Below are 13,413 nucleotides of genomic sequence, written 5' to 3'. Positions count from 1 at the left end.
AGAATGTATTAGTATTAGAGATATTCTACTTCTTAGTAATAGATTTCTTAATAACTACATAATATATAGTAATTTTAAAGAAATTTAAATTATTAGTCTAGAAAAGGTAATTATAACTAAATATAAAGTTATAATAGACCTTATATAATATATATAATACGTATAGCTAGGCTAATAGTTAGTTTAATATATATAAAGACTCTAGTAGTAATAATATAAAAGAAATCCCTAAGCTATCTAATATTAAATCTAGTAGTAGGAAACGTATAATATTATTAAAAGCTATATTATCTTAAAATAATTACCTTATACCTACTAACTTAGGTTATATAAGAAAGAATACTAAAGGTAATAAGAATAACTAAGATAATAGTAATATATTTAAGACTAGTATAGATAATTTAGATATATATAATAAATAAACTAGGTCTTTATAGGCTTAATATAGTGTCTTAGAAGATAGAACTTTAGCTTAATAGCTAATAGATAGAATATATATCTAAGATTTTCTCTATATTTACTTAAAGCGTATATAAGTAACTAGTTAATATTATTATAGATCTTCTAGTTTAGCTAAAGGCTTTCTTAATTAAGTACTTTAACTTAAAGTATAAAAAAGTACTTTAGAGGACTTTATTAATTACTTCTATACTAGTATATAGATTTTCTTATATAGGTAAAGGCTTATTTAATTAAGAATCTTAATAAAAAGTATAAAAAAGTGCTTTAGAGATCTTTACCTATTACTTTAGTAGTAACTATACTAGTAGTCTAGTCTAATATTATAAAAGACTATATACTTTAGGCTATTAAAAAGGCTAGCTTTAACCTATTAGAATTTCTTTAACTTAAGGATATTATTATTATAATAAAACTAGAGTCTACTGTATTATATACTTTAAGACTTTACATAGTATAGTATAAGATACCTAGTTTATAATTAATAATAGATTTATTATTTATAATATAGGTAGTAGAATAGTAGATCTTATCTTATATAAAGTTATAGGACTTTAGCCTACTATAATTAAGGAGGCTATAGTAGAAAGTAGTAATAAGTGTAGTAGTAGTTTTATTAATTACGTATTTTTTACAGCTATTAGAATATTAGCTAAGTACTATAGACTTTATAAGATTTACTAGTATATATACTAAAGATATTTCCTATATATTACTATCTAAGAAGGTAGCTAGAATACTATAAGACTTTACTTTAAAGGTTAAGAGTAGCTTTTTAGAGAAAGGTATACTATATAGCCTTATATAATACTATATATAAATCTATACTATACTTAGCAGAATATAGCACTAGCTCTATAACTACAGCTACTATAGTAGTAATTATAGTAACTATTATAAGTAAACTAAGTAGTATAGACTTAATAGTTTTAAGTTATTAGAGTAATAAGCTAGTAACTGTAGTAGTAGGTATATATATAGCTGTAAGCGTAAGTAGTACTACTACTACGTCTACTATAGCTATAGTAACAGCCTTAAGCCTAGTATACTTATCTATATCTATACTAATATAATATAGTACTAGTAGCTAATATATATTAATGCTACTTAGAACTAAGATATTATAAATATATTTAATTACTTAGGATAATATACTTTACTTATATAGAGTATTATCTATAAAGTTCTATAATAAAAGAGCCTATAATAGTAATAAGTTAAGCAGTATAGATATTTAATTTTTTACTATATACTTTTCTATTAATAGTAAGTAATCTATATTATTTATAATAGGGCTGTAAGTATAATTATTTCTATTTAGATTTAGTATCTTTTAAGTAGTTTAACTACTTTATAGCTTACTCTCTTTTAAACTTCTTATTAGGCTTAAACTTAGTAACTAGTATTATAGAGTTAATATAGTAGTTTACTAGATACCCTATATAAGATAATTATATATAACTATACTAACTCCTATTATAGTTAGTATATAGAGTTCCTGCCTCTTCTAGGAATTACGTAGGATATTACTATTATTAGTACTTAGTATCTAGAATTATAGTATAAGGCTAATAAAGTAGATCTTATTTAATATAAAGTATTAATTATTAAATTATCTTTAGGTACGTTATTTACTATTATAAACCTCTAGGCGTCTATAAATAGTTAAGTTTATTAGTATCTTTTATATTAAAGTAGAAGCTATAATAATAGGTATAACTTATATAATAGCCTAAGTAAACGCTACTTACTAACTACTATTATATAGGGTTTTTCTTTTTATAACCTTAATAAATACTGTTTAAATAGGTAGGTTTAAGTAGCTAATATTTCTAAAATTATAGGTATTCTTACTATAACTAAATATTACTATAGCTTAGCCTATATATATATAACCTTACTCTTATATACCTTTACCTACTTTAACTTATCTGTAGTTATTTATTAACTTTAACCTTTTAATCTTTTTAACTTAGAAATAGCTATTCTTAATTATATCCTCTATTATTTACAGTTTCTATATTCTGTTTAAATAGTAATTAATTAGTTACTATCTACCTTTATACCTATACTAGTCCTAATTACCTCTCTACTTATAGTAATAGGTATAAAGACCTCTACTACTACCTCTTATATAATAGTATCTACTATATATCTTACTTACCTTACTTTATAAGCTAACCTTAATCTAACTTTCTACTTTTAGTATTAATAATACTAATTACAGTTTACAGGATAACTATATTAATAGCTACTAATAAGTCTCCTCTAACTATATATTTATATATAATAATAATAAAGTAGGTCTTCTTATAGCTCTAAATAAAGCAAGCTTAGATATAGCTATACTACTAATACCTAATACTTTTAGAACTATAGCTTACTTCTAATAGTAACTTTAGGCTATTCTAGTTAGAACTTACTTTTTCTTATTTAATATATACTACTATAATATCTTTACTTTAAGTATCTTATACAGTCTAAACAGTATCCTAGCTATAAATAATTAATATTATATTATTATAGATTTCTAGACTAGTACTAAGTATAGCTATATAGTCTTTATAATATTCTTTTTATATTATACTAGTATAGTAGGTTACTTAAGTAATAACACTGCTACTTAGTACTTACTTAACTATAGTAAAAACCTAATTATTATACCTTTTACTACTAAGTATAACTCTAATAGTATTATTTTCTAGTCTAGTATATTTAGGTTAAGTAAGAGCTTTTTTATTATTAACTAGTATAAAGTTATATTTTAAGCTACCTATAAACAGTTTACTTATAGTAATATAGCTTTAATATAGTATTTAATTTATTAGGTACTATACTAGAATATATAATTTAGTTAAAGCTTAAAAGAAGAAGGTAGTAATTATATAATAATTATAAATAAAAGTCTATTTTTACTTATTCTACTTTTTTCTCTTTATAAAGATTTCTTATATAGTAGTAATTTAAAAGTAATAAAGTATATAAATCTTTTAATATTAGTATAAATTACCTAGAATATTAGGTAAATTTAGCTAGATATAGTATAAAAGTATAAATTTACCCTTATACGTAGTGTAATTTTACCTAACCTAGTGTATTTTACACTGACGCGGTACCTCAGTGGTGTATTTTCAAGGTGGAGCCTACATATGCAACGTAGCAGCCACAGCCAAGATTTTCTGCCGTCAAACCAACCAGCTTACGTCACTGCATATAACGAATAACAGGTGCAGCGTCCAGCCACCCCCTCCCAGATCTACCTCGAATATACACCGTACGTTGTACTATCCGAGTCGTCAAATGTTACCTCGTTACACGGCGCCGATACTACATCGAATCATACTCAAAATTGTTATTAAAGAGTTTTGGTCGTTCGAATCCCACTAAAACAACAAACGCCTCATTCCAAATTAGGCTAGACACCAATCTAGCTGCTCACAACAACGAGCGATAGTCCTCATGAGTAACAGACGAGAAGATGTTTTGTGTAGGCTTTGCCTGCAGGCTTTGATCCTAGACGATGCACGGGCCGGTGGATTTGTGAACGTATCCTCAAGCCATCCGACGCTCAATCTTTCACGTTTCAAGGCAGACGACTGGACGACGTTTTCAAGCCTAGGAAAATCCTACGAATACTGCCTAAGAAGGCCGGAAGATACGGATGTCCCCAATCTTGTGGCAAGTATGGGACTAGAACGCACCGCTACGCTACCCAACCTCGATGAATTATCGTCGCAAAGCGTCGGTAACACTCAGACTTGTGTCTTCTGTCAAGCGCTCAAAAAATCATTCATCAAGAGGTATCAAGATACTTCTTGGTGGCGAGAAGAAGGCTCACTTCTTCGGTACTCCATACGATATGAGTGGGAATCACTTTCTGCCTGGTGGCGAGAAGAAGGCTCACTTCTTCAGCACTTCATACGGTATGAATGGGAATCGCGTTCGAAGGAGTCGGAGGAACCAGAGTATTCACTAGAGGGAGTGACTGTAATCACTTGGCATCCTGGCCTAGAGTTCGATCGTGCTGGTTTGTTCTACTTCCCAGTAGCAGCGGATTTTGGTAGGTCCTATCACCTCTTGGTTGCTCTCTACTGCGACAGGACTGAATTATAGTAGGACGTTGTCGTGACTGGCTCAATATTAGAAGGTCTCCCTTTGACGTTAGAGGTCCATTATCTTCGGGAAATGTCACGCGCATGAAAAATTGGTTGGGTGATTGTCTTAAAAATCACGTGAGTTGTAAAACTCCCGTGGACTCGTCCAAGCCATCTTTCATCCCAACGCGCCTCCTAGACCTCGGCCCAGAGCCTGCAGACAATCATGTGGTACTTTTGGATGATGTGGAATCACGCTTGGAGACGGAATCAAAACTAGATTTAAAATATGCAGCGCTAAGCTATTGTTGGGGTTCTGCAGTGCCGTTCACCACGACCTCAGAGACAATTGGTGCGCGCCAAGCGATAATCTCAGTCAATGATCTTCCTATAGTCTTCCAAGAAGCTATTTTAGTTGCTCGTAAGCTTGGCCTTCGATACCTGTGGATCGACGCCCTTTGCATCATCCAGGACGATCTTGCAGATTGGGAGCGAGAGTCCTCACAAATGTCCTACGTCTTTGCATACGCACATGTCACCATCGGTGCTGCGGCTAGTGCAGCTTGCGATGCCTCGTTCCTCCGGCGATCCAGCAAACCAAATATAACCATCCCATTCAAGTCAATGTTGAGCCCGGATGTTCGTGGCGGATACACACTATATCTAGAGTCTGATGAACAAATACGCGTCGACTACGAGTCTTCGAGATGGAACAGCCGTGCCTGGGTATATCAGGAGAAGAAGTTAGCTACGCGGTTGCTGATATTCGGCGAGACGATGTTACAAATGCAATGTCGTGAACTGGCATTGATGGAGAGCGGCATACAATCACCTTATGGCCAACAGGCTGGTGTACTGGACCATTTCGACCGCCACTTGTGGAACATTGATGAGTACTCAAGCAAGAATCTCACGTATCGCGGCGATCGTCTGAGTGCGGTGTCTGGTGTGGCACGACTAATTAGCAAGGCAGCAAGGGAGATCGGTCAACCTGTCGAGTACCTTGCTGGATTGTGGCATGACACAAGCAGCACTGAAAGCGATCCTATTTATCCATACACTAATGCGCTTGGAGGTTCCTTGATGGAACAGCTCTGTTGGGATGCTTTCGAACCTGCCGACACGTTCGAACACATGATAGCGTCGCTTACAGCTACCGAAACGTATTGTGCGCCATCATGGAGCTGGGCCTCTCGAGATTGCTCAGTAAACCACCGATTTCCCTCGATATTCAAGCAACAATTTCAGCTTCTCAGATGGAATCTACCTCCGCTTCGATCTGATGCTATGGTTGCCGTCAAACCTGGGTCTAGCATCACCCTGAGGGGAGTAATGAGACGTCTGTCGCTTCCTCCTCTAAACACAAGCTACGACGGATCAACAAAGAATCAGGAAGACGACAGATATAGTCGAATCTTCTGGCCCCGGGAATGCTTTGGTGGTGGAATTTCATGCACTTTCGACTGGAAGTTAGACGGCGAGTCTTCAAGAAAAGAGGACATTCGGAAACGGCTCAAAACCTTCGATATCGGTCGAGATGACGGCATGTATGGGCTTGTGTTGTTCTCAGAAACGGATGATGCGGAGGATGAAGCATCATTCTGCAAGGCCGTAGATGCCCAATGCGTTGGTGAAGTCCCTAAAGATGGGATACCGCAACGGACGGAAACAGTCTATACGCTACGGCAGCCCTATCTGCGAGTAGGCCTCTTTATGAGACAAAGTGGAGGTGAAGCGGTTGACTGTGGCACCGAAGTTGAAGTGACAATCATTTAAGGCGTACACTGGTCAGTTGAGTCTAATTTTCACTCGATGTACCCACTGATACTTGGGAGATCAGTTTGTAATGCAACACATGGTATTCCTTTTTCCCCAATTCAGGAGAACATAGAGTATTACTTTCGCAAGCAGAACCTCATTTTCAAGCCTTATCCTTCTACATTGGAGAATTGGCTCTACTCAAAGCAAAGTCAGGTAATATGAATTCTCTCAAGGCTTTCATTAGAGTTTTGAGCAAATTACGCCAACTTTTTCTCCAGCCCGCAGGCTTCGGTACCAGCCATCACTATATCAAATAGAATTTTGACTTCACTAGAGAAAAAAAGAGTTCGCAAGTGTGACTTAGTGTTGTAAGTGATTAACCCGTAAATTCCATATCGACTTCACACGCCCAGTACCAATGTACCAAGAAAAGAAAACACTGTTCAATGATGCTCTCTATATCCCACTACACCAGCACAGTACACAAAACCCCGCATCCATAACCCCGCATCCATAACCCCACATCCATAACCCCCCACCCTCAACCCATATCCCCAAGACTCACACACGCAACAGGTCTACCCAACCCTCCACACACCACGCCGCAACACCCAGTACTCACAACTCCAGCACCCAATCCACCGATCTCGCTTCACAGACCCATGTATGGAAATTTGTACTTGGCGGCTGCACATAATCTACCCCACCCATCAGCAGCAGAGAAATACCAAGAAGGTTTTTATCCTAAGCGCTGAAACCCGACACAGCAAGATGATATGGAACGAGGCTAGGCGTATTGCATACTGCGCATCAGGCCAGCGTACGCATATTAACGTGGACATGCTATGCTGTATAGCAAGTAGGTTTTGTTTTGGGTTACGTCTTTCGATATCGAGCTAAGCGTGAGGGCGGATCGACGCGCTGCTGATCGGGTGGCTTCGTTGGTTGGGATTGTTCTCTTCACGGCGTGTTGTATTTGTGCTTGTGGGTATGTTTTGTTTTGTTTGGCTGGGGGGCTACTTGGCCCAACTACGCACGAGCCAGCATCTGAGTTGTAAGTACGACTAGTAGACACTGAGTATTTAAACGGGACATCAAAAACAGACACACAGCGCGGTAAGATGTCATAGACCGGTAATATAATCCCACTATGCGCACTCCCAACACTGACCCGCCATAAACCTATCCAGCGCGTTAAACGCGCCACAAAAACCCTTCCATTCCTCTCTGCCCATCCACCTCCCCAAAAACCCTCTTCACACACACCATCGGCCCCCAGAATCGTAGCACCCGTCTTGCCCCGTCATCTCCCAAATGCCGCATAATTCCCCCCAGCAAGTCATCCACGATATGCACGCCATGCACCTTGCTGCCATACAGCAGCGCTTCGTCCAGCGCGCGCATCACCCGGGCGCAGAAAGAGTGGATGGCGAAATAATTGATGCGCATCATGGGCTGCGAGCCAGTGAACTCGGACATAACCGCGTCGCCGAGTTTCCCTAGCGGCACGTTGAAGGGCGCGGTGTGGACGAGGTCAAGCACGTCGCGCTGTTTCTTGGCCGACGTGGCCGCGGTGCCGGGACCGAGGTATGCACGTGTCCAGATAGCAGGTGTGGGCGCGAAGCTGAAGTTATGCATGTCGTAGAAGAGCGAGGAGCCTGGTTTGATAGCGTGTGTGAGTTGTGCTTTTGTCGGGAGGGCAATGCGCGACGACGACGGGGAGGAGGGGCCGTCTTCACTGCCGGGTTTGGATAACTTGCCGCCCATTGCGCGGCGGAAATGCGATGAGAAGTTGTCCATGGGCAAGGTGCCTAGGAAGACTTGCTCTTTGAACAGAGCGCAGAAGTCATCGAGGAGCTTAACGCGCGGCATCGCAGGGCTCACGTGCACGAGCGCGTTGTACAGATGCAGCAGCGCGGCCACGATGCCGGAGCTGAGACACAGATTCAAGCCCTCGTAGCGGGCGAAGACCAGCGTCTCGACCATGTGGCAGCCCGCCGTCCAGGGGGCTTGGTAGTACAGGTCGAATCTGACCTCCCGAACGTAGGCATCGAGACGGGACGCGGTATCAGCAAGACCCCATTGCATGGTGCACAGGATACAATTTTTGGCTGTGCATTTGCAGTTGAAGAGCGCCGGGTCTGCGGCCTTTTCGGCCTCGCTTTTCACCTCCATGGCTAGACGGAGGGCGGCGAGACGGCAGTTTTGCCGTGGGTTACGCCAGAGATGCGTCTTGAATGACGAGAGAAGCATTTCGTAGCCGAAGACGAGATGGAAGGGCACGGGGTCGTTTTTGTTGGCCAGCGCGCTCGCAAGCACTGGGAGCAGCGGCTCGCAGACATACTGCAGCGCCCCGGCGGGCTCGAGTTTGCGAATTCCTCGCTTCTCCACGAGGCCCAGACGCATGCTCTCCTGCATCTTGTCCATGGCGTTGTCGTATTCGGCCACGTCGCGATAGGAGGTCGTCGCGGGGTTGGGAATAAGCATCTGCGGCGTCTGCCTACTCCCCGCGGTTGGAACGATTTTCTCATACTCCTTCTGCGTTCTACAGTCACTGAGCAGTTTGCCATAGTACCAAAGGGCGATGCCATCCCAGCACGGCCCTTCCTCTTTACTCAGCGCGGGGATATCACGGAATCGGATGCGCCACGGCCATATTTCGCGGTGCTTGAACCACTTCTCCATCAGGACGTCGTAGGATGGAGCGATGGTACTGTATCTGGTGAAGATTCTTGCCACGGCGTGAAAGACAGTAGTAGACAGCCATGCTGCTACCGGGATGGGCATCCCTCCATCCGCTGCCTCTGCCCAATACGTGTTCGTCGTTTCTAGCAGTGTATCGAGCTCCTACGCTTAATTCAGTCCACGTGACTGTTATGAATAAGAGGACTGGCCTTACATTCATTAATATGCTCAGGGAGCAGTATTCTGCAAACTCGTCGTCCTTCAGAACCATATCTTCTATAGCCCAGGGCAGCTGAATTGTCTCAGATATCCCGGGTTCTGCAGGCTCGACGACATCCGTCTGGATAGCATCGACGTGAACATGCCCAGCCCCCCTATCTTCGACCTCACTAAGGGACTGAAAGCGATTAGACTGGTCATTCCTCGTGAATTGACGAACTTGTTCATGCTTGCAGTGCATCATCGCAGCAGGACTTTTGTCTTCCAAAGGAAGCAACATATCCAACGTCTTCTGCAGACTTTCGCGATATGATAAGCAGACAATCCACGCCCCTAAGACAGCCGCAACTCACCGCATGATAAAGACCTTATGACGATCGTCTCTTGCTCTTACTTCCTCAGCCTTGGAGCCAGCATCAGCCGCCGCAAAAGCACTGTGCAACCGCCATCGATATCTGATAGCGTCGCGCAGCGCTGTAACGACATACCCCGGAACCTGTTTCCCAGCAGCGCGGATATTTTCCGCAGCTACCACGATCTTGGCCGTCGTGTGAAAGGCCTGCCGTGTGTTTCTACGCGATTGGCTGCTGTTACTCCAGACCCAGTCGAGTGCGACTTTAGTGCATCGCTTATAGCATGCGAGTTGCTCGATCATGTCGGACATGTTGGCGAGCAGGAGACGCAACGGTTACGCTGTGTATTTGACGAGTGAGGGGGTCTGCTTGGGGAGATAGTAGGGGACATGTCGCGCATGGAACGCGCCGACCCCGCACTTGTTATGCGGTATGAGGAGAAGGGCTTGTGAGAGGCCAACGTAGCGCTCGTGAGCATGCTCGCGGTGAACTTCTGCACTCGACTACCGTATAAACTTGCACAATCCGATAAATGCTAGACAGGGTCTGCAACGAAGCGAACGTTAACGATTGGGTACACTTAGTGGCGCAGAGTGGCTGTGCATATTCCACCACTCGCAGGTCGACTCGCTTCGCTACAACCCCTGTCTAGCATTTATCGGATTGTGCAAGTTTATACGGTACTGCCAGGGTACAAGATCGGGGAATTTACACCGCAGTTCTAAGGTGTAAAAAACACTAATAAAAGACTGAATTCTACACTGCATTCTACATTGCATTCTACAGTGCAATACAGTATAAATGTAAGATATTTTGCAAAAAGTATTATTAAAAAAGTAGAATAGTACGAACATTCAAAGATTTTACCATAATATTACACATCTTATATACTATTTTTAGATTATAGCGTATTCATACTTGCTGTAAGCAGACAGACGCAACATAGTAAGAATCTAGTATAGTAACTCAGTGTAGAAGTTAATACCCAGCCCTTTTGCACACAGTAAACATTAGTAATAGTACACAGTGATATATTTTATGCATATAACTATAGCTATACATGTCTACCTTACCTCCTAGCTTAATCGTAAGCTCAAATTCAAGCTCGATTACAGCATAGCAAAGCAGCCTAGCAACACTAACCAAAGACCCCTTGAATTAGCGACTAAAGCAGCCTCAATATACCGTATAATCGTGGCTGAAGAGGCATTAGACGAAGTCAGGTACACACACACACACACTACACAAGAATAACACAATACAATCCATCTAACACCCACCGCATTGAGCACGAGATTCTTTGACGATACACTACACTCTCTTACAATAGATGGGGCTTGTAGATGAACTTGTAAGTAGACTCGTAGCTACGCTCTATCGTAGATAAGCATAACCGTAAGCACTATCGTAAACAGACTTATAGATAGGCTCAATTCTAAGCTTGTAGACAAGATAGTATTAATAACTGAGATGTAAGCTCATGTAGGCTACCGAGGCTAGACCAGCGTTGCTACACCATAATCTCTACAGTAGAATTTTTGCTCAATAGCACAACGCTAGTAGGCGGTTTACGCCAACCTCTTCCGGCCTGCAACAGGAGATAACGTAGCTGTTGGCATAGCTCGGAAGTTGAGCGGAACTTTACGGTATTCTGGGTACCTACTTGGAGTTGTGGAAGACATGACATGCCGGTATTTTCTTTTTTCATATGCGGCTCGGCTCGGTATGGATTGGTGAGGGCGATTTTCAGTAGAAGTGAGTGTTTGTATGTTTACTTCCATCTTATCACCTCGTCTCGTTCAAGCAGCGCACGTAATGTGACAAGTCAAGTACGAGTATTTACCTCTATTGTGCCGGAACAGCATTCTTATATCGACGACGCGTAAATAAGCCATGGAACAGTACACCCGCTATGCAACAAGCACCCCAACCGGGTATGCCACGACTCACAAAACTTCATCCACACCACGGCTTTCTAGTCGACGTCCTCACGACACCCCCGCCTTCTTCCGCTGCTTAACGCGCTCCCCAATCGACCCTCGCTCCTCCGCCTGCTCCACCAACACAGACGCATCCCCCTCCTCAACACCCAGCACCTTCTTCGCCTCCCCAACCACGCCCTCCACCTCCCTCCCCTCCCCCTCCTCATCCGTAGGCTCATACTCACTCCGATCATCATCCGCCGTCTTAAACAGCACAAAGCGATACGCAATCCTACAAATAAAGAACCACCAGAACAAATTCACCGCCTGCAGCGCGACCAGCAGGCCCCCCCCAATCGCCAGACTGAGCGGACACTTGTACTGCTGCGTCTCCCAGTTGAGCTCGTAGGGGCCGACGGTGCGGAATTCCGTTGTGAAGGAGTACAGGATCTTCAGGTTGATGTAGTGGCGTAGGTAGCCCCAGGCGCACATGAAGACGAAGAAGTAGGGGCCGACGATGGGCGAGTCGATGTAGTTGAGGAGTTTGGACGTCTGGATAAAAGTTAGTCCATTATTCTTACGTCTTTTACTCATCAAGACGACTTACGGCGAGGAAAAAATCCGAAATGTCGTGCGTGATGTACACGGCGATACCGATGTACGTGAAGTGAAACCGGTAGCTGGACCAAATCAAGCTCAACGTAATGATATGATGCGCAACCAGCTCCCTAAAATCCTTGCGCGGCTTCTCAAGCATAAGAAGCAGGACGACGGCCTGCTGCGCCCAGTAGCTCGCCTGCAGCAGATAATACGCCTTGAAAACCGCTTCATTCGTGCGGTGCGGAAACCCCTCATACATGCCCGTCGTGTTGAAGTACCACACAGGCGTGCGAGACATGACATACAGTCCAAAAGGCCCGTACAAGCCAAAGTACAGCGCCGTGTACGCCTGCTCCATGAAGCGGCTCTGCTTGGCACGACCCCTGATCCCGCAGCGCACCGCAATCGGCCGGATGAGCCGCTGCATGCACAGCTCGCGCGTGAAGCTCAGCACGATGATGTAGAAGCCGACGAAGGCGAAGTCGCGCACGCCTTTTCCGTAGTATGTTGGTGAATTGGGGTCTGCGCGCACGGCGGCGGGGATGAGGGGGTGGTCGCGTGGCAGCGCGTACGACAGGAATAGACACGACGCGATGGGATTCGAGGGGTACGGGTAGACCAGGTACAGGGCGACGATGGTCAGACTGAGGATGAGCGGGAGTAGCCAGGTATGGCGGATGCAGAGGCGCTTGAATTTGGAGAGGCCGCGGCGGACGGTGCGGCGTTTGGAGCGGCGGGCGGATTTGTCGAGTTTCTGCGTACGTGTTAGAATACATTCACCTGTGGATGAATATAGGATGTGCATACCCCATCTCCACCCGTCGGACTGTTCAGCGGCGGTGTGTTTGTCCTCGCCGTCGCAAACGAGGGCACATCCACATCGCCGTGCAGATCCCCTCCAATCGCACTAGACTTTCTTCTCCGCATGGCACCACCGGCTGGCGCCTTGAGCGGCATGCCATGGAGTGCTGGGAAGGGTTCCGTCATTGCGAGCTGACTTGCAAGAGGGCGAGCCAGCGAGGGCAGAGGAAGCCGGAGGTTTCGGAGCGAGCCAGAATCAAACAATCCCAATCTCACCAGCGAATTCAAGACCAGCCAAACCAGCACACAACTCAATTCACAAGCTCCCTTCGCAAGAGGTTCCGGTGCGGATTGGAAGTGGAAGAAAGAAGGAAAAAGAAGCCGAGTCGGCCGTGGTTGATATTCATGCACGGCGCTCGGAACCACACATCTCCTTTCCGACCCCGATTCGCAAATTACGGTGAAGTTGCCAAGACGCCCGATGGGCCATTCGATGCGATTCGTGCGGAGCCCATCAAC

General features: G+C 43.3%; 3 protein-coding genes across 3 annotated transcripts; 1 reads left to right on the top strand and 2 right to left on the bottom strand.

The window, feature by feature from the left end:
• Positions 1–3,698: 3,698 nt before the first annotated feature.
• P153DRAFT_433243 (HET-domain-containing protein) lies at positions 3,699–6,373 on the top strand. Its single transcript, XM_033673012.1, has 2 exons — positions 3,699–4,519; positions 4,576–6,373. The coding sequence occupies exons 1-2, from the start codon at positions 3,919–3,921 to the stop codon at positions 6,327–6,329; spliced, it is 2,355 nt and encodes a 784-aa protein (XP_033521094.1). The 5' UTR covers positions 3,699–3,918; the 3' UTR covers positions 6,330–6,373.
• Positions 6,374–7,355: 982 nt separating this feature from the next.
• Positions 7,356–9,657, bottom strand: P153DRAFT_68283 (uncharacterized protein). The gene is made up of 3 exons (XM_033673339.1): positions 9,572–9,657; positions 9,214–9,396; positions 7,356–9,161 (listed from the first exon to the last, which is right to left on the bottom strand). The coding sequence occupies exons 2-3, from the start codon at positions 9,268–9,270 to the stop codon at positions 7,509–7,511; spliced, it is 1,710 nt and encodes a 569-aa protein (XP_033521093.1). The 5' UTR covers positions 9,271–9,396; positions 9,572–9,657; the 3' UTR covers positions 7,356–7,508.
• A 1,819-nt stretch (positions 9,658–11,476) lies between these two features.
• On the bottom strand, positions 11,477–13,239 carry P153DRAFT_321357 (LAG1-domain-containing protein). The gene is made up of 3 exons (XM_033665142.1): positions 12,901–13,239; positions 12,101–12,847; positions 11,477–12,045 (listed from the first exon to the last, which is right to left on the bottom strand). The coding sequence occupies exons 1-3, from the start codon at positions 13,078–13,080 to the stop codon at positions 11,560–11,562; spliced, it is 1,413 nt and encodes a 470-aa protein (XP_033521092.1). The 5' UTR covers positions 13,081–13,239; the 3' UTR covers positions 11,477–11,559.
• Positions 13,240–13,413: the final 174 nt, after the last annotated feature.

Source organism: Dothidotthia symphoricarpi (assembly GCF_010015815.1).
Source record: "Dothidotthia symphoricarpi CBS 119687 unplaced genomic scaffold P153scaffold_16, whole genome shotgun sequence".
NCBI classification, from domain to species: domain Eukaryota; kingdom Fungi; phylum Ascomycota; class Dothideomycetes; order Pleosporales; family Dothidotthiaceae; genus Dothidotthia; species Dothidotthia symphoricarpi.
The sequence above is the reverse complement of the archived record's forward strand: the minus strand, read 5'-3'. Positions and strand labels throughout refer to the sequence as shown.